Below are 21,622 nucleotides of genomic sequence, written 5' to 3'. Positions count from 1 at the left end.
ACGATGGCAAGCAATTTTAAGTATTTTTGATTTTGAAATAGAATTTATAAAAGGAGATACAAATTCCATCCCAGACTTTCTAACCAGAGAATTTCTTCAAGACAGGCCAATGCCCAGAAAGAAAAATACCAAGGCTGAAGCATCAGCCTCTACAAAACCAAACCCTACAAAACCTATCATCTCTTCTGCAAAACCTATTCAAACTTGGGCAGACATGGTCGAAGCAGAAGAAGAAGATCAAACAAAATTTATTGAATCTCAGGCTCCAGAAACAGACAGCCAGATTCAAAAATGGATAGAATCACTGTCCAAATCTCCTGAAGTTCTTCAGGCTCTACAAAACATAACTCAGGCCAATCAGGCCCAGAAAGGTAAATCTACAAAACCTATTTCCAAAAACCAGGAGAAATGAGAGTCTTCCTCCCAAAAAACCCTTTCTCAAACTTTTCAAAACTGTTCTCAAGCCCATGAGATTTTACAAATAGATTTTCAAACCGATGTTTCCCAACCAAATTCTTCTCAAATAGTTTTGTCTCAAACAAAATTAAAAAAGAAGTCTTCGGAATGGATTACAAAAACCCATTTTCAAAATGTTTTGATCATAGAAGATGAGTTCTTACACCAAGATGCCTCTATGGCAATTTCAAAAGCCTTTACAAAAGGATGGCATTACAAACCTTGGGATCTTTCCAAAACCCGAGCCTACTACCAAGCAATACTTGAAATTACTGGCTCAGCAAAATTCAAACATTTTTATCTAAAAGAAAATCATGCTAATCCGGCTTATTCAACTTGCCACATTCAAAACGTCCTTAATCCTTCTGATTGGGGGCAAGAACTTACAAAACCAAAAATCTTCCCATTATCATTCCAAAACAAGATTGACCATTGCCAACATTTCAATTACTGGGATTACCAACAGGCATGGTACAATACCTTTCTCATACAAAATCACAAGAATAGTCATTCATGGCTGTTCTATTTCCAAAAAACATTTGATCCTTCCAAAACCCCTTCATGGTTTGCTCAGTGGTGGAAGTATTTTGGTGCACTACCTGAAATTCTTACACCAGAAATATCAGAGAGTTTAAACCTTTTCAAAACCCATTACAAACCCTCACCCAAAGAGAAAAGGTTTCCTCCTCTTCTCTTGTTCTCTTCAAAATTCTTTTTACCTTGGGTTCTTATCTAGTTTTTAAATTCCGACCCCAAGAGGGATTGAATACAATCATCAGAAGGTTCAAGGTAAAATGGTGGGATTCATTTAATATCCCAGAAACAATTACAAACCAAGGAGTAAAATCCTGGCTTAAGGGAAAAAACCTTTTGCCACCAACTCCTATACAAAACTTTTCAAATCAATTGTTTTTAGCCCAAAGATCACATGCTATGGCAAGATTAGTAGGAGCTAAAAATGATGAAGAATATTTTGCAATAATGGAACAATTATTGCAAAACAGAACCAATTCATCTGCAGCCAATTCTGACTCAGAACCCATCATAGACTTGGGAGATGATGATGAAGAAGGTTGTGGTACCTCTTCACAAATACAAAATCTGTTGTAAAAAGAGTGGTCCAAGCTCCACTCCGATAAAATAAAAAAAAAAAAAAAAAAAAAAAAGAAGGAAAAAGAAAAGAAAAGAAAAAGAAAAGATTTAAGACCGGCAAAAGAAATTTATGGCGGCAAAATTATCTATCTTGCTTTTATTCTCTTTTCTACTTTTATTTTTACTCTTTGTAAATTTGAACTTTTACCTTTCTCTTTATTCTCTTTTGTAATCATTTTTACTTTGTTTTCTTTTACTTTATTTCAAAACCAGACAGAACACTGTTCACCTGTCATATCTTGTACTATTCACTTTTTACTGTTCACACGTGAAGGCATCAAGTGGCGCATAATCGCTCAAACTTTCCAAAATTACAAAAATGCCCTGGACCCTTCTATTTAAGGAGGCATTCATCCAAGGCAAGAGGAGTTTTCTTTGGAACTTCAGAGCTTTTACAAAGGAGCAAAAGCCTCTCCAAGCTTCTCCATCCCCAAGCATCTCAAGTCCTAGAGAGTCCTCACCGAGGTTCAGAAGGAGTAAGAAGGTCGATTCACTTCCCATCTAGCCCTACCTCTACCTCACCTACAAACCTACAAACCCTGTACTTCCTTGTAGTAGATCTTAGGAAGCTCATGTGTTGAGCAACCTTTGTAAGTCCTACCCGGAATTACATCTCCAAAACCTTTGTACAAATCTTACAAAAATTTATAAGATTTTGAAGTAAGTTTTCTTCAATTTCTTTTACAAAGTTTCAAATTTATTGCTTTAGCATGCATATGGTCGGTTCAACCGCCTGATCTGCATAAATATACGTATATATGTTCATAACGGACTGGCTCTGCCGCCTATTGAATATATACATGTATATTCATATTTAAATTTCAAAGTTTAATTTTTATTTTTGTTAAGTATATATATTCTTAACGGACTGGCTCTGCCGCCTATAGAATATATATATTTCTTTTTTAATTTTCATTTCTGAAGATTTCCTTTCTTTGTGCATTTTGTTTATTTCTTTAATTGTTTATATATTGTTCAAGATCTAGATTATTACTCCTTCCCTGTTAGCTCATCCCCCTTTCGATTCTTGGGTCTCCTTAGTATCAGAGCCTGGGGGGGAAAAGGTTCTATTTAAGGTTCGGATTCACATTTAAACATTTTGAGAGGTTGGTAAGATGATCTTAAGGTGATAAGACAGCTTCTTTAGAGGTGTAAATAGGCCTGGGTTGTAAGTCCCGTGTTTAGCCGAGAGGGCGTTTTAGGGCAGTGATTCCTGGTGCGGTTACCTCACTTAACTCAAAAGATCAACCTGGTAAAATTCTTTAAGTATGAATCCAATTTTCTGTAGGACAGTTTCTTCTTCAAACTCTTCTACCTCGTCCTCCGAGTCGAGAAAGATAGTTAATAGTGAGGAAATAGTAATCGAAAATTTTGAAAAATGTATAGATAATTGGGAAATTCCAAAAGTACAAAAGGATCAAATCTATCAGACTACCAAACTTAATTTTTTCAAAACTGATTTCACAATTAAAACTGAAGAGAGATCTTTAGATTACAAAACCTTTTAAGACGATTTATCTTCTGTCTCAACAATCCTTACAAAAACACAGTGAAAAACAATACAAATACATCCACATAGGTTTAGTTCAAGTTGGAATTAAACCGCTTACAAAAAAAAGGTTGGACACCTCAATCCTAGCATTTCTTAGAGATACTAGATTCATAAACTTTCAGGACTCCTTGCAGAGATAAGTAGAGTCTAGTTTGTTCAATTTACCAATATCTTTTGATTGCTATCCAAATTTTCTTGTTTCCTTAAGCAGCGGTAATATTACAAAATCCCTTGTTTTACAAATCAAAACTCACAATTACAAAATGCTTGAAGGATCTATTCCTCTTGCACTGATTTACAAAATCCATTACAAAGCTATGGTTTCTGCCTTTGCAACAAAACATAAGTTTCAAAGTAAAAGAGGAGAAACTTTGCTTTTACAAACTGATCTTACAAAATCCAACACTGTAATCCCTAGATCTATCCAATGGAAGGACATAACCCTACCAGAAGAATGGATTTTAGAAGGTGCAGTAGAACCGGAATCTTCAAAAATAGTTGAGCCAAACGTTCAACTTAGGCAAGTAACCCAGTATGATGATGGAAGAGTCAGCCTTAGCTTTAATGAAGCCTTAGGTTTTGGATGATTCCTCAACATCCAAAGATCTTGTTGACATAGGAAGAGTGTCGCGTATACCTTCTGTCATTAGTTTGCCTGTTACAAAACCAATTGAAATACAAAATATACAGCCTAGGTATTCTACCTCAGACTTACCTAGCTCTTCTAGGTTTTCTACTTCAGAAATACCTAGATCCACTTTACAAAACATAAATTACTCTACGAATGTTCCACATCCAGTTTATACAAATTTACAAAATGAGTCTGTTCAGGATGAAACCCAAACAGAGTCAGAACCTATTTCTCCTACCTTTTCAGCCATTACAGAAAATGTAAACCATGAACTTAATGTGCTTGAAAAATAATTTGAAGTAGACAGACAATATTTGCATGATGATTTTTATTCTCCTAAAAATCATAAAAAGCAAATATGGTTTTTCAAAAATTTCACTGGTCGAAGGGAAGAAATTCAAAAGAAATATTATGACTTTGTACACCAACACAGAGTTCATATTCTTTTCTTTGATTGGTTTGAGATGTATGCTAAAGAGCACAACATTTCATATCCATTTTCAAAAACTCCAAAAACTTTCAAAAAATCAGTTCCAGTTTCAAAACCTTCTCCAATTACAAAACCTAAACAACAGGAGCCAGAAGATAATCGATCAGAGTTCATTGCAGCTCTAAAAGATCTTCTAAAGAAAGCAGAAGAAAAACTGTCTGCTAAACCAGCAGAAGGAAAACTGTCTGTTAACCCTGTTAAGAATTCAAAACAACAGGTTTTAAAGAAACAAAACCCTCAAGAAACCCTTGAATTACAAAACAAATCTCTTCCAAAACCAATTCCAGATTTACAAATGGAAAGTGAATTCAAAATCTCTGAATCCACTGATAAATCATTACAAAAAGAAGAATTAGTCATTCAACATTTGAGTACTAATCCTTCAACTTCCCCTCCAAACTCCATCCAAGAGTCTGGAGAAAATGCGCCTTTACAAAAAGATGGATTAGTTAATAATTCATCCAATTCAGATTCTAAAATTGAATCAGAAGAAAATGCAAAAAATGTCAACATGCTTTTAAAAAATCAAGAATTAGTCTTAGATGTTTTAAAGCGTGAAGAAAATCCTGAAAATCAAAAAAAACTACAAAACCCTCCAGTCCAATGCCTCCAAAGAGAAATAAAAATCACCAAAAATGAGCTTAAACAGCTTAAAGAGAAAAAGGCACAGGACTCAAAAGCAATCCAGCTTTTGATTTCAAAACCCCGGGAAGAATCTGAGAAAAATAAAGAAAAAAGTTTGGAAACTCAAAAACCTCCAGAAGATTTTCTTTTCATCCTCAATCAGATCACCTCCAGAAAATATTTGGTACAAATTACCATTGTTTTTTCCAAAGATTTCAAAATCAATACAATTGCCTTATTTGATACAGGAGCAGATTTGAACTGTATTAAAGAAGGAATTGTTCCAAAGAAATTTTATGAAAAAACCACAGAAAAACTTTCAGCTGCAAATAATTCAAAAATGGCTATTAGCTATAAGACAGAAGCCTCCATAGCTAATGGTGATTTTCTTTTCAAAACCTCATTCGTAATTGTTCAAGATATTCATCATAGTGTAATCTTAGGGACTCCTTTCATTAACTTGATAACTCCCTACAAGGTTAACGATGATAGTATCTCCTTTAAAACTACAAAACAAACTCTTGTTTTCCCTTTCGTTACAAAACCAAAAACAAGAAATCTCAATATTATAAAAGCTTGTTCCATTTATAATAATGAGATTAATGTTTTAATAGAAGGAAAAAGGCAACACTTGTTGTATTTACAGCAAGATGTTTCTTTAACAAGAATTGAAAAACAATTACAAAATGATTTGGTAAAAAAGAAAATTTCGGATTTCAAAACCCAAATTGAAAGAGAAATTTGTTCTGATTTACCAAACGCCTTTTGGAATCGAAAACAACATATGGTAGATTTACCATATGAAAATGATTTCAATGAAAAACAGATACCTACAAAAGCCAGACCAATCCAAATGAATGCTGAACTAGAACAACACTGTCGTTCAGAAATTTTGGATTTAAAGAAAAAAGGATTAATTACAGAATATACATACATATATAAATATACATATATACATATACATATATATATATATATATATATATATATATATATATATATATATGTATATATATATATATATATATATATATATATATATATATATATATATATATATATATATATATATATATATATAAATATACATATTTATATATACATATATATATATATATATATATATATTTATATATATATATATATATATATATATATATATATATATATGTATATATATATATACATATACATATGTATATATATATATACATATACATATATATATATATATATATATACATATACATATGTATATATATATATACATATACATATGTATATATATATATACATATACATATATATATATATATATATATATATATATATGTATATGTATATATATATATATACTTTAAATTTTAAATTGTCATAAGCTCTTTATTTTCTTTTCTTTCCCTTTTCTTTTCTCTTCTTCTTTTTCCTAATTCAAATTCATAAACTTGTAGTTTTAATTTATGTTAATTATTCCATTCTCTAAATTTTAAATTTGACATTTAGGTCAAAATTCACTTCTAGGGGGTGAAATGACCAAAATGCCCTTCATGATGCATATCGGGTTATTTTTATTATTTTTTGTACCAAATAAATAAATTCTCTAAATTTTTCTTTATTTCCTCTAAATTTTTTCAATATTTTCCTAACATTTGTTCCTTCAATTTATGCCTCCTTATTATAGTTTAAGTGTAGTTCCAGACATTCTGACTGTTCGAACAGACATTAGTCATCGGAACAGTAAAATGTACGGACTACCTACGGTGAGGGCGTTACAGATATGGTCTAAAGATATTATTGTACATTTTTTAAGTGTAGGTAAAAAAATTTTGAAAATTAAAGCTTAATTGCTTGGGGAAAAATAATAAATTAATATTTCATCTATTACCATATAGGCGGTGCCTCGATTTAAACGATATTGGTCTAACGGTAAGTACGATTTTGTTGACAAGAGATTGAAGGAGTATAATTAACAAATGGATTGAGTGATTGCTTGTGCCTTAGCCTAATTACGGGATAATCCACAAGATCGTTCAGAAATGATTCCGGTAATTCCACAAATAGCTTCATATGTATTTTCAAATTATGTAGAATTGACGAAACACCAAGGTTGGATTACACCAAGGTTTAGCTATAAGTCCTTATCTTTTTACATTAGTTTTAGATGAATTGACGAAACATATACAAGAGAGTATCCCTTGGTGTATGATGTTTGCGGATGATATAGTTCTGATAGATGAGACACGAGAAGGAGTTAATAGAAAGCTAAAACTTTGGAGAAGTACTCTAGAGTCAAAGGGCTTTAAGTTAAGTAGAACAAAGACAGAATACATGCATTACAAGTTCAGTGAAGGCCGAACTGATGATAGAGAATGAGTTAGTTTGGATGAAGTGGTACTGTCCCAAAGTAATCACTTTAAATATTTCAGATCAGTCCTTTAAGTAGATTGGGGATGTGAGAAGAATGTTAGTCATAGGATTAAAACCGGATGGTTGAAGTAGAGATGTGCCACGAGAGTTTTATATGATCACAAGATTCCCAATAAGTTGAAAGGAAAATTTTACCATACAGCCATATGACCGGCCATGTTATATGGTAGTGAATATTGGGCACTGAAGGAGTCGTATGTGCCTAAGATAAGAGTTGCGGAGATGAGAATGTTAAGGTGGATGAGTGGCCATACTAGACTAGATAAAGTCCGTAATTAGAGTATTAGAGAAAAGGTAGGAGTGGTGCCAATTGAGGATAAGTTGAGAGAAGAGAAATTGAGGTGGTTTGGTCATGTAAAACGTAAACGCACAGAGGCTCCAGTTAGACAAGTAGAGTACATTAGGTTAGAGGATAGTTAGAAAAGAAGAGGTAGACCTAAACTGACTTGGAGGAGAGTAGTACAACACGACCTAGAAGTATTACAAATTTCTGAGGATTTAACCCAAAATCATTTAGAGTAGAGAAAGAGAATCTATATAGCCGACCCTAAAAGTCGAGTTAAGTTGAGTTGAGTAGAATAATATTGATAGATGTTGAGTGCTCTGAATAAATAGTAATGTTGTTCATTCGCTACTTAGTAATCTGTATTTGAGCTAATATTCTAATCAACCCCAATTTGCACAATGCTTTTACATTTATGTTCAAGGAGATAGTTGAAGCTCTAAAAGGAAATATTAATCGGCAAGATCTCTGCAAAAGGGAACAACAGCTAAGTCGAGGACTAGGGACCAAGCAAAAGCCTTTAAGCAAGTTGAGCCAATCCTGGAGATAGAATCCCCGCCCAAGCCCGAGATTTTGGCAACTTGAGGTAGGCCTCAAAAGGAAGTTTAGCATGTTATAGAGCCAACATCCCGCCCGAGGGAACAATCCCGAGATTTTGGCCAATTGAGCCTAAACTCAAGCAAGAGTTGAGCATAGGGACACCAATCCTACGTTGAAGGCTTAGTGCTCTTTGGATGAGTGATTCAGTTTCAGCTTTTAACATTTTAACTCAGTCGTTTAAGATGTTAATTGTCTTTTACAAATATTGTATATAGGTTTCATCAAACATAACAATAATATATATTATATAAATGGTCGTCCAAGTATAAATAGTTCCAATCCAAAAAGTCTTATAAACTTCAAATTTATTACTGAGTGTACCACGCTTGTGATTAATTTGGAGAGATAGCCTTGTTTTACTCTAGTTTTGACTCCTTGCACCAATATTCATAATTAAATATTATCTCTAATTAGAAGTGTAAACGAATCGATGGTAGGTTATCCAATGGTGTATCATAGGGTGCTGTCTCGGACTCAATGGTCTGTCCCTTTCTATGAGATTGGGTTAAATCGCGGACGTCAACTGATGATCTGGGCCTCAAGCCTATGAGAACTATGATTGTCATACTCGAAGATTTCTCATTTTTTACAACTTAATTCAACTCAACTAAGCTTTTATTCCAAAAATTTGAGGTCGGCTATATGGATTCTCTTTCTCCACTCTAAACGATTTTTTACAATAAAAAAAAAACTTCAATTCTTAAGAAAAATGAGTTTGGATTGGAGAAGGATATATAACAAATTTACCAATATAATCAACTCCACATTAATCTCCAAATCCCCCATTTTAATCTCTCCCACATAACATCTTATTGCAAATACAAACCCATAATCACAAGAAATAATCTAAATAATAATATTCTAAAAAAATTAAATAATAATAATAATCTAAATGGAAATGTACATATTTGAATTTGTTCAAATCGCTCAATAAAAAAATTAACTTATAAACTTCTTGGTCACAAATAATTTATGATTTAATTCTCAAACTCTAAACAATAATAAATAAAACAAATTTAATTTAAAACAAGAATAAAAATCAATTAGAACAATAATGATAGTATTTTAACTTAATTTAAAGCAACTTTACTGAAAATGCATTTAATTAATTTAACTATAAAGGGAGAATTGCAATGATAGCATTTTTTAGACCATTGGATTTGAGCAAAGAGATGCTTGAAAGACACACCATTGGATTTGAGCAAAATAAATAATTCGAAAATTAACATTTTGTATGAAAATTATTATTATTATTATTATTACTATTCTCAATCAACCATCTATAATTAACAAAATTAAAAAAATTGCTACAATTGAAAATACTAGGGGTGTATTGGCAAAAGATAACGCTTGAAATAAATGTTCTTTCAAGATATGCCGTGTCCTGTTACTACCAGAATTCTCAGCAAGTCCGATTTGCGAGTTTAATGGAATATACTTTAAATTAATAACTTGAAGGATAACAGATTATAAAGTCTGGCTTCTACCCAAATGGTAGATTAGCTGGTTTCTTTTTTCTTACTTTTAAGTGAAGTAGATTTTTCTTTTTTTTTCTTTTTTTTTTTTTTTTGTCGATATGTGCATGGGAGAAGGGATCGATCTGGGACGTAGCTCTAGATTTATTGTGCCCTTGCCACTAGACCAAAGCCAGGCGGGCAACTGAAGTAGATTAGCTGGTTGACTATCATTAATATGACATGTGATGTGACACAAATATTCTACACTAAATGAGGCATGCATAAGCATTTGTAACAACATACTTGAATGATTAAGTCTGACTCAAACCACTTAAACAGTCCAAAGATACCACACGCTAATCAATATTGACATTCTCATGATTATATGTGCTCTACTAATAAGAGGATTATAAGATAAATTTTAACCATTATTTCTAAATTTATATAATTAAAACACTACATACTTTCAACTTAAAAATATAATATAAAATTTCATCAATTTTTAAATTTTGCACGGTAAATTTTCTCTTACCTCTAATAATTAGTTTTCCAGTTAGACGTTAACCTGGACAGTTCCAGCATAATGCTTAGTTCTCTTTTATTTTTTAAGCCATGTATAAATTGAATCCTTCTTCTCTATATAGAGAAAATAATTTTTTACATGTAAAGAGAATAATTTTATAATTTACACAAGAAAGGAGAGAGAAATGCCGACTAAGCGCCACGCTGGACTTGTTTACTTTAGCATCTAACTAAAAAATCATTAATTGGAACTTAGAGGAATTTTACTGTATAAAATTTAAAAGTTAAGGAAATTTTATGTTACATTTTATAGTTGAAGGACTGTAATATTACAACCATATAAATTCAGGGACAATTGTTGAAATTTATTCTCTATTTTTATCACCTACTTCCAAGCAAGTATAAGTATCTCTAAGCAGCCTAATAATGTGAATTCTAAATTGAGAAATTTTTTTTTTCTTTCTCCTTAGAGAAAACCAAAGAACGAGCCTTCATTCAAATATTAGAAGGTAAGAGAGTATGTCTTATCTTTCTTCGATTCACTGACTTAATCATCAGAGTTTTCTCATTGGAGAAACCATGATAATCTTCTTCTTGTCTCACAGGCATATATCTAGGGGCTCACAACTTTCCAACAATATCAATTGAACACTTTCCTTTAAATCCTAAAAGGCCAACTGCACAAGCCTAACTGTGTCAACCTAGCGAGAACCGCCAAAAAAGCCAAGCGCACCTACTTGAAGCTGCAACCACCTCCAAATCTTAAAGGTATATATATGAGCTGAGCAAACTACGACACTTTGAGGAATTAACTCCCCTGAGCCTTAAAATGTGCACTTAAAACCTTGATGTCCCAAATGGATAATCTCCAAAGCAAAATACAAATAGTGCAAAAGGAAGAAAGGGAATTATCATGCGAAAGAAATGAAAACATTTTTTTCAAATGAATTTATCAATGTAATAATCTTCAAATTTTGGAGTTTGGAGGTCTCAGGAAGACTTTGATTTTGCTGGTGAATTTAGTCATTTCATCAATATTGGACGTACATTCCATGTTTAATTCAGGGTTTCATCAACGTTGACGAAGCTTGCCTATAGATTATGGTACAGGCTGAAGAGGCACTTGATATATTCTATTCAAATTTAAAAATACATAACCTGAAATTTTTTGAAGGATGCGGCTATAGTTATAGATAGCTCGAACTCATATGAGGATAAACATAACAATCATTAAATTAAATATTTACATTTAGATTTATGTATTCATTATATGCATTTTAATTAATTTTGTATAAATCTTAATACAAATATTTAATCTAACGGTTAAGATCTAATTTATATTAGGCGCAACCTTTTGAGATAGAGTAAACAAGTTTCTAAGCCACTAGTGGAGATTTCTCATTTCTTCACTCTTCTCTTCTTTAATTGGCCCTGTAAGACTGGCAATAGCCTAAAAGTTTATTTGATGGGATGCCGGAGCTTGGAATGTATGCTATACAGGAAAGCAAAGATGGGTTTTCGCTTTCAGTTTCACTCCTTGGCTTGCGCCTTGAGTACCAACGAGAGCATTCGAGCTCTTATGTATATTTTTTATTAATAAATTATATTTTATGCATATATAGATGATTAATTATTTATATAAATAAGTTTAAATACTAAATACCAAACATATAAAATCTGAATTCAGTAAGATATTATTCACTAAATCTTAACTCTCCTCAAATTTAATTATAATAATAATTACATCATAAATAAATTTTATGAATTATATCTAAAAATTCATGTTGAAGTTTATTCTAACTATATCCTCCTCTCTCTCTATAGGCCTGTTTGGCATTGATGTTGAAACTGCTGTTGAGAAAATCACTTTTTTAAATATACTAGTTAGAAAGTATTAAAAAATAATTAAAAATTAAATTTGATCAGTTTTAATCATAAAAATAGTAAAATAACAAAACAGCTTTTTCCAAACTGCTTTTTTCAATAGCATCTAAAATTATGCTTTTATTCAAAAAAGCAGTTTTAAGTTCTGAAATTCAATGCCAAATAGAGCTTATATCTCCCTAGTCAGCAGCGTTTCAAGGCTTCACACAATTTCTCCACCATGGAACCGTGGGCTTGCAGTGTGGCAAAGTCTTTTCTTTTTTTATTTATTTATTTTTTTAATGTGTGACAAAAACTTGTAATGATGAGTCTTCCGACTATTCTTCAACCTTTTATTTTTGTAACCTAATATAACGAGGGCTAAAAAATAGTGCTTCTTCTCTCATATAAAAGTGGATCCTTCCTATAATATAAAGAGTGAGTCTCACATGATTGTGAGAAATAATATATAAACACTTGGCGCACCTAATAATTTCTCATGTATGAGTGGATCCATGCAATAACGAGCGAGAAAACTGGAGGCAATCAAGGCTTTAGACAATTTCTCCATCCAATGACCGTCGACAGATGGGCTTGCTATGGGGCAAAGACTTGCAAAGACAAGCCTTCCACACTCTTCAACCTTTTCTTTTTATTTTTAATCACTGCTTTTAAATTCAAAATAAATTACATCTTCCATTTTTTTAAAAAATTATTTTAGGTTAAAAAAATAATAAAATCAAAAGCTAACGTACTCTACAAGAAAGGAACCTTCCCTTTCTGTTCTCCCTAACTCTTTGGTTACGTTGAAGAAAATGAAAAGAGGATAAAAGTAAAGTGCTATATCAATGACTTAAAATTTTAGTAGAATTTAAAAAGACTTTTTTGTTAATTAGAGTGTGAGAAATGTTTTCAATAAGTTATGGATGATTATTTTTTATATTAGATAAAACTTTCTATAATGCTTACGTAATATAGTTAAAATAGCAAATATATTTTATTATATCTAAAAAGAAAATAAGAGCGATTAATTAATATATTTATTATGAGAAGTTTAATATAATTAAGGAAATGCACATCATAATTTAAGAGTTTTAATTTTTTTAATATTTTATAATAACTTTGCTTTAAATATAATTTCTTACTAAACAAAATAATATAATAAAATATATATTACATATGAAAATTAACTTATGCTTCATTTTGTTGTCCTTTCTTATTAATTAATAGCTATGTCAATTTAATTTAATTTTTATTTAGATCAAGATATCTTCTAACTTTATTTTTTATTTTAATTAAGATACCACTTATTAAAATTTATTAATAATGAAATGATAATTTTTCAAATTAAATTTTATTTGATCAAATTTTATAATTTATTAATAATAAAATTATAATTAAAGATTTGAATGAAATTTTGACTCAAAATTATTCAGTTAAAATTCTTTAGTTTGCATCTTTGCTTCTACTATCAAAAAGCAAATATTATTAATTTAGACTTAGGAAGGTAGCGGATGATATTGTTCTGATAGATGAGACACGAGAAGGAGTCAATAGAAAGCTAGAGCTTTGGAGAAATATTCTAGAGTCAAATGGTTTTAAGTTAAGTAGAACGAAGACAGAATACATGCATTGCAAGTTCAGTGAAGGCCAAACTGGTGATAGGGAAGGAGTTAGTTTGAATAGGGTGGTACTGTCCCAAAGTAATCACTTTAAATATCTAGGCTCAGTCCTTCAAGTAGATGGGGGATGTGAGGAGGATGTTAGTCATAGGATTAAAGCCGGATAGTTGAAGTGGAGACGTGCCATGGGAGTTTTATGTGATCGTAAGATTCCCAATAAGTTGAAAGGAAAATTTTACTGTACAGCCATACGACAGGCTATGTTATATAGTAGTGAGTGTTGGGCACTGAAAGAGTCGTATGCGTCTAAGATAAGAGTTGCAGAGATGAGAATGTTAAGGTGGATGAGTGGTCATACTAGACTAGATAAAGTCCGTAATGAGAGTATTAGAGAAAAGGTAGGAGTGGTGCCAATTGAAGATAAGTTGAGAGAAGGGAGATTGAGGTGGTTTGGTCATGTGAAGCGTAGACACACGGAGGCTCCAGTTAGACAAGTAGAGCACATTAGATTAGAGGATAGAAAGAAAAAAAGGGGTAGACCTAAATTGACTTGGAGGAGAGTAGTACAAAATGACTTAGAAGCATTACACATTTCTGAGGATTTAACCCAAAATCGTTTAGAGTGGAGAAAGTGAATCCATATAGCCGACCCCAAATTTTTGGGATAAAGGTTTAGTTGAGTTGAGTTGAGTTGAGTTGAGTTGACACTTAGGAAGGTACACATCTTTAACATATTCATGGCAATTTTATTAAAGCATTCTCTCACGCTCCAACGAAATTTCTCTTGGACTTTTGAAAGGTGATGCCCACTTTACCTAACCTGCCGTCTTTAAGCCAAGAAAAAATATTTGAAAATATTCCATCTAAACAATGAGGCTGCCATACCCTATAATCTCGTCTACAGGAAACGATGCCTCTTTCTCTCTCTCTATAAAGTCTGAACATTACCCTCTCTCTTTCTCTGGAGTCCTCAACTTCTCTCTCTCTCTCTCTCTCTCTCTCTCTCTCTCTCTCTCAACCCTAATCATAGTATTGTATTTACTTGCAATCTCGATGGCTTGCGTGATGAATTGTTTCAGAAGCAACGAGGCAGATCACCGCTACCGACATCGCAGTATAGTTCCATAGAGGTTCTTGAATTATACTTTTATTTATGAGATCATGACAAAACTGATCCTCCTTTATTTTATTTTTATGGGTTCCATTTCTTAGTCCTCTAGTTGTCTAGATGTTTGATGGATAGGGAAAATATATACTCTTTTCTCCATCTCGGCCTTCGTTTTTTCCAGGTCTTTAATAAAATTTTCTGGTGTTGACTTACTTATATATGGTAGTGAGTGTTGGGCACTGAAAGAGTCGTATGCATCTAAGATAAGAGTTGCAGAGATGAGAATGTTAAGGTGGATGAGTGGCCATACTAGACTAGATAAAGTCCGTAATGAGAGTATTAGAGAAAAGGTAGGAGTGGTGCCAATTGAAGATAAGTTGAGAGAAGGGAGATTGAGGTGGTTTGGTCATGTGAAGCGTAGACATACAGAAGCTCCAGTTAGACAAGTAGAGCACATTAGGTTAGAGGATAGAAAGAAAAAAAGGGGTAGACCTAAATTGACTTGGAGGAGAGTAGTACAACATGACCTAGAAGTATTACACATTTCTGAGGATTTAACCCAAAATCGCTCAGAGTGGAAAAAGCAAATCCATATAGCCAACCCCAAATTTTTGGGATAAAGGCTTAGTTGAGTTGAGTTGATTTACTTATATGTGTGTGTGTGTGTGTGTTCTAATTCTAGCATTTTGTTTCCTTTCACTTTGAAAAGGATTTACCTCACCAAAAGGCTCTACCTCACGAGATGAATTTGGGCTGAGGCAATATAGCTACAATGAACTAGCAGAAGCAACTGATAAGTTTTGCAACAGCAAACTCCTCGGCAAGGGTGGTTTTGGTCTATTCTTCAAGGCAACACTAGGTGGCAAAAAATTTGCCATTAAGAAACTTAAAATTGGTTGGGATGAAAGGTCACAGTCGAAAGAAGAATCGGAGAAGGAGATAAAGGTTGTTAGCCAAGTGAGTCACAAAAATCTTGTTAAGTTGCTTGGATACTGCATTGAAGGAGACGATATATTGCTTGTTTTAGAGTACGTTCCAAAAAAATCTTTGAGACATCATTTACATGGTGAGTCCTTTTGTGCTCTGAGACATATACAAATAATAATATGATGTTAAGATCGATCTTACTCACAATAAATGACATCGTAGGAGAGACGACTTTGGAGTGGGAAAATAGAATGAAAATCGCCAAAGGCACAGCTGAAGGGTTGAAATATTTACATGAAAAATGTGATTGTGCTATTTTTTTCCTTTTTTTTCTGTTATTAATTTATTTATATCTAAAAGTATTTGTTCTGTTCATATAGGTACACCCAAAATCATTCATCGTGATGTTAAGGCCGATAATATACTTATTGACGATAAATATGAGCCAAAGGTAGCATATACAAGCATGCCAGGATTTTTTTTAGAAGATATTAATTTCATATTTGGATATCAATTTTATTATATTTATTTGTCTTTCATATTAAATTATATGCCACAATTTAAAGAAAAAAAAATGCTACAATAAATATGTTAAATCTACTTAGATTATTTTTCTTCAGGTCGCAGATTTTGGGCTTGACCTTCTTTTTCCGGAAATTGGTAGCTTCACTCACATCATTAGATTAAACAAGGGAACTGAAGTGTAAGATGTTTTTTTTTTCTTTCTTTTTTTTTTATTTAAGGGGTTGAATACATTAATATTATAGTTTGATTTGAAATACTTAAATAAAAATGAAGAAAAAGCCTCTTTTTGGGGCTTCTCGATGAAAGATTTTCATTTTTTGATAAAAGTTTTTAATTTGGTTATTAAATGCAGTTATGCAGAAACAGAGCATTATCCTTCTCAAAATGTTGCTAAAAAGTCATATGTTTATTCCTATAGTGTGGTTCATCTAAAGCTAATAATTGAGAGAAATACTTAGCTTGAAGGCACTGATATGGTTACTCGTTCAATCCAGTTTTGTGGATCCAGAGCATTGTCCTCAAAGAGACTTTGAAAAGTCGGATGTTTATTCTATGGTGTGGTTCTTCTAGAGCTAATATCTAGGAAAAAAACTAAGTTTGAAGACACTGATATTATTGCTTGGGTATGACACTCATCTATAATAGTTAATACCTTTTGAAATTTATGGATTCTTTCAAATCTCTCAAACTAAATATTGCTTTTCTCTTATCAAATAAAGGGAAAATAATGGTAGAAAATTAGCTCTTGATCAAAAAATAATAACTACTTGTATTTATTGATTTTCAGGCAAAACCTCGGATTCAATGTGCTTTGCGCAACGAAGACTATAAAAATCTTGTCGATTCCAAATTATTGCAAATGGATTATAACAAAAAAGAAATGGCAGCAATGATTTCTTGTGCTGCAATTTGCATATATAAACCTTCAAATTCTCGTCCAAAAATGAATCAGGTCAAAATTCAAGTGCATTATTACTTGGCATATTTCATTATTTTCACTATTAATTATTATTAAAGTATTTTTGAAAATATGTAAAAGGATAGCTTGATTGGTCTTTTACTACCTTTAAAAGATGTAAAAAGTGAAGAGATACCATTGGACATACATTAAACATTAAAAAAACAAAAATAGAGATATTACATTCGTGTATAACCTTTTCACTATTGCTATGCCATGCAGATAGTTTGAGTTCTTGAAGGATATATGTGTATAGAAGAAATATGAAATGAGAAGAATGACAGCATATTCCTGAAAGGTACTACATGTGAATTTCCATCTCTTATGGAAATTTAATATGCTACACACACGATTGCCATAAAAATTCATATATAAAATTTCCTCTTTTCTTTGGATCAACTTATTTGTGATTCTCCTTTAACAAATCCTATCTTTAATTATATCACTACTCTAATTTATCATTCTATTCCTTTACCAGATAATCCTGAGTCTAGTGGATCTTATAATATTGAGCCCAATGGATCTCAGAAACTAAAGCCTCATGTCAGTTCAAAAGCTAATGAATCTCATAATTTTGAGCCTAAGGAAGCTCATACTGTTGAGTCCAATGGATCACTAGAGCCGAAGCCTCTTGTCAGTTCGGAAGTTAATGGATCTCATAATGTTGAGCCCAATGGATCTCAGAAGCCGAAGCCTCTTATCAGTTCAGAAGTTAATGAATCTCATAATGTTGAGCCCAATGGATCTCAGAAACCGAAGCCTCTTGTCAATTTAGAAGCTTATAATGGCATTGAACAGAGGCAATTTACTTATCGAGAACTCGCAATCGCAACCAATGGTTCCTCCGATACCACTAATGGCACTGAGAGGTTTCAAGATCATCAGCAGAGGAAAATTAATTTTCAAGAAGATTATCAGCCTAGAAGATTTACTTATCAAGAACTGACAATGGCAACTGGAGGTTTCTACGAGGACAACCGTCTTGACGAGGGTGCTTTGGGCCAAGTTTATAAGGGAGACCTAAATGGTGAAAAGGTCGCAGTTAAGAAATTTAATAATCCTAAGAAGCAAGAAGAAGAATACACAAAGATGAAAGCTATTGCTAGTGGATACCATCACAAAGATCTTGTTAACCTTATTGGATGCTGCGAAGAAGGAGCCAATAGACTGCTTGTTTATGAGTTTGTTCCGCAGTGCAAATCCTCGAGACATTATTTTGATGGTATGCCCCTACCGAACTTGTACTATTTTTAGCAAGGCTTTGCAGGAAACTATTCTTGTGGTGTGATATCCAAAGACCATGTCTATCCCAAAATCTGAAGACAATAGCCCATATTATTAATCCAAAAACAATCTGTAAGGCATTAGGTTTCTAGCTGTGGGTCTATATTATTAATCCAAAATCTGAAGACAATAGCCCATATTCTATTCCTTTTTGCACTTTGGAATATTTACTTGGACATTTCGGTTTGCGATATGTTGTCCTAAAAATTAAATATATGCTTTATATATTTTATGTTCTTAATTAAAGTGAATACGTGGCCTGCAGAACTAAAGCGTTTAGGTAAGGACGGTTGTTGGTGCATATTTCATGGAGCTTGCATACGATCGGCAGAAGCCTTGGCAAATGAACGTGCGAAAGGTGAGTAATTTAGGCCTTGGCTACTAAGCCTTGATCTGTTTCCAAATTTAAGGTGTTTATATCTGATTTGTGATTTACGTATTTTCAGAAAATATTTACTCGTGACATATATCAGTGCATTGGAAGGACGCATTTTTTTCTTGATGATCATTGTGAGCTCAAGGTAATAATTACACATATTTGGGCATTTTATTTTATATATATATATATAAAAGAAGTTTTGAAGTTTTAATATCTTTTATATTTATGCCGACGATCTTAACTGCATTTAACTTCACATAAAAAGAAGTTTAATTAATGGATGGTCAGCTTGTTATTCAGTATATAATTAATTATACATATATCTCCATGTAATTGCTGACAACAGCAGACAATTATGATCTGTATTTTTATAAATCTTATGGTCATCAATTTGTATAAGCCATTTGAAATGGGAATCATATTAATGGATAAATTTGACGGTGGAGCCATAAAGTTTTTTTTTTTTTTTAATTAGATTTGATGTTGAATGTGTCACTCATATACTGGAAGATTAAACTATATAAACAAACTGTGTTTTTGTCTTTGATATTAAAACTTATTGGATGCAATAAATTTACTTGGGTCATATTTGTTCAGATTGCAGAGTATGGACGTGAAAAGTTTTCTTCACATTTCAAAGTTACTCGTAACTCCGCTAGGTAAAGATGAAAATTCTATTTTCTATTTTGTTGCCTGAGCTAAATTAAATTGCAGCCATGTGATGCACTTTTGGCATATTAGGAAAAATTATATATATATATATATATATATATATATATATATATATATATATATATATATATATATATATATATAATAAAGGAAGAAAACCATCTTACCATATTTACAACTTAGGGGAATATTTGCTGAACTTCTTCTCATATTTTAGCACTTCTTGCATTTTCAAATGCAGATGTATGGCTTCTGAATATACTAGTACCCTTGAGTTCACCGAGAAGATTACTATTTATTCTTATGGTGTGATGCTTCTGGAGATGATAATTAGAGAAAAACATTTTGATGATATAGTTCAATGGGTATGTACTTGTTGCTCAATTAATATAGTCTATAGATATTGTTATACATTTATAATGTCTAGGAAAAAAAAATTTGAAAATTAAAGCTTAATTGCTTTGGGAAAAAATAACAAACTAATATTCATCTATTCATATGTAGGGTGTGCCTCAACTTAAAAGAGCTTTGTCCAACAGAAACTTTGATTTTTTGGACAAGAGATTAAAGAAGCATAGCAAAATTGAAATAAATCGAATGATTGCTTGTGCCTTAGTTTGTTTCCATGATAATCCACAAAATCGACTAAAAATGAGACAGGTAATTCTACAAATAGCTTCACATATTCAAATTATGTAGAATAATGTTGATAGATGTTCAGTGCTCTAAATAAATAGAAGTACTGTGTTCATTCGCTAATTAGTAGTCGGTAGTTTGAGCTAATATTCTAATGAACCTCAATCTGCACAATCTTTTTACATTTATGTTCAAAGCAGATAGTTGAAGTTGTTAAAGGAAAACTCGATCTGCAAGATCTCTACAAAGGGGAACAACAGCTAACAAAGCAAGTTGAGCTAACCTTCGGCTTGGAATCTCTGCCCAAGTCCAAGATTATGGCAAGTTGAGCTTCGCTTCAAAAGGAAGTTGTGCAGAATGGAAATCTGTGCAGATATCTTAGATTTATTAGTATATTGTAAGGAGGTGAGTATTTTAGGCCTTGATCTGTTTCTAGATTTAAGGTGTTTGTATTTGATTTAGTGATTTTTGTATTTTCAGATAAATTGTACTCGAGGCATATACCGGTGCATTAGAAGTACTTGTTTATATATAGCCCCAATCCAAAAAGTCTTATTAACTTCAAAACACAAATGAATTTGGACCGGAGAAATTAACGCTCTCTTTGAGTGGGGTGAAGGAATGGTAAATAAGGGTAAAGAGGGATAAGTAACTATTATGGCCTCTGTTTGGGAAGAGGTGAGTTAATAAAGGGTAAGAATAAGTAAGAGTAAGTAAGGAAGTTGTGTAGAATGGAAATCTGCGCAGATATCTTGGATTTATTAGTATATCTGTAAGGAGGTGAGTATTTTAGGCCTTGATCTGTTTTCAGATTTAAGGTGTTTGTATCTGATTTAGTGATTTTTGTATTTTCAGATAAATTGTACTCGAGGCATATACCAGTGCATTAGAAGTACTTGTTTATATATAGCCCCAATCCAAAAAGTCTTATTAACTTCAAAACACAAATGAATTTGGACCGGAGAAATTAACGCTCTCTTTGAGTGGGGTGAGGGAATGGTAAATAAGGGTAAGGAGGGATAAGTAACTATTATGGCCTCTGTTTGGGAAGAGGTGAGTTAATAAAGGGTAAGTGTGACGCCCCTCACCCGTCTACAGTGTAGCTGAGCGATGAGTGTCACATTCGGTGCCGGAGCACCCTATCTTGTCTTGTCATGTCTATTGTAAATTTTAATATCATTTAAATCAGGTAATTTATATGTAAAATTTTTTTTTTATATCTTATTTCTGTGGAGACCCGGACAGATTCTCCTCTATTTTATTAGCATCTGGCGGGTTCCACTATCACCTGTTAAAATATTCATAGTCATCTCACATATTTCCATATCATATTCTCTTTTATCATATCATTCACAACTATTTATGAGATCTCAAAATGAAGTATCATCTATTGCATTCATATGGAAATTCATAGATAATAAATTACAAGTTTTCATTTCAATCTCAAGTTTAAT

General features: G+C 32.3%; 1 protein-coding gene across 1 annotated transcript; it reads left to right on the top strand.

Moving 5' to 3' along the window:
* The first annotated feature begins 214 nt into the window (after positions 1–214).
* Positions 215–20,497, top strand: LOC131182071 (receptor like protein kinase S.2-like). Its single transcript, XM_058150703.1, has 13 exons — positions 215–371; positions 15,497–15,853; positions 16,095–16,165; positions 16,335–16,417; positions 16,592–16,661; positions 17,027–17,138; positions 17,676–18,419; positions 18,747–18,820; positions 18,928–19,002; positions 19,458–19,519; positions 19,774–19,897; positions 20,037–20,192; positions 20,369–20,497. The coding sequence occupies exons 1-13, from the start codon at positions 215–217 to the stop codon at positions 20,495–20,497; spliced, it is 2,214 nt and encodes a 737-aa protein (XP_058006686.1).
* The last annotated feature ends 1,125 nt before the right edge of the window (positions 20,498–21,622 follow it).

This window comes from Hevea brasiliensis, chromosome 8, assembly GCF_030052815.1.
Source record: "Hevea brasiliensis isolate MT/VB/25A 57/8 chromosome 8, ASM3005281v1, whole genome shotgun sequence".
NCBI lineage: Eukaryota > Viridiplantae > Streptophyta > Magnoliopsida > Malpighiales > Euphorbiaceae > Hevea > Hevea brasiliensis.
The sequence above is the reverse complement of the archived record's forward strand: the minus strand, read 5'-3'. Positions and strand labels throughout refer to the sequence as shown.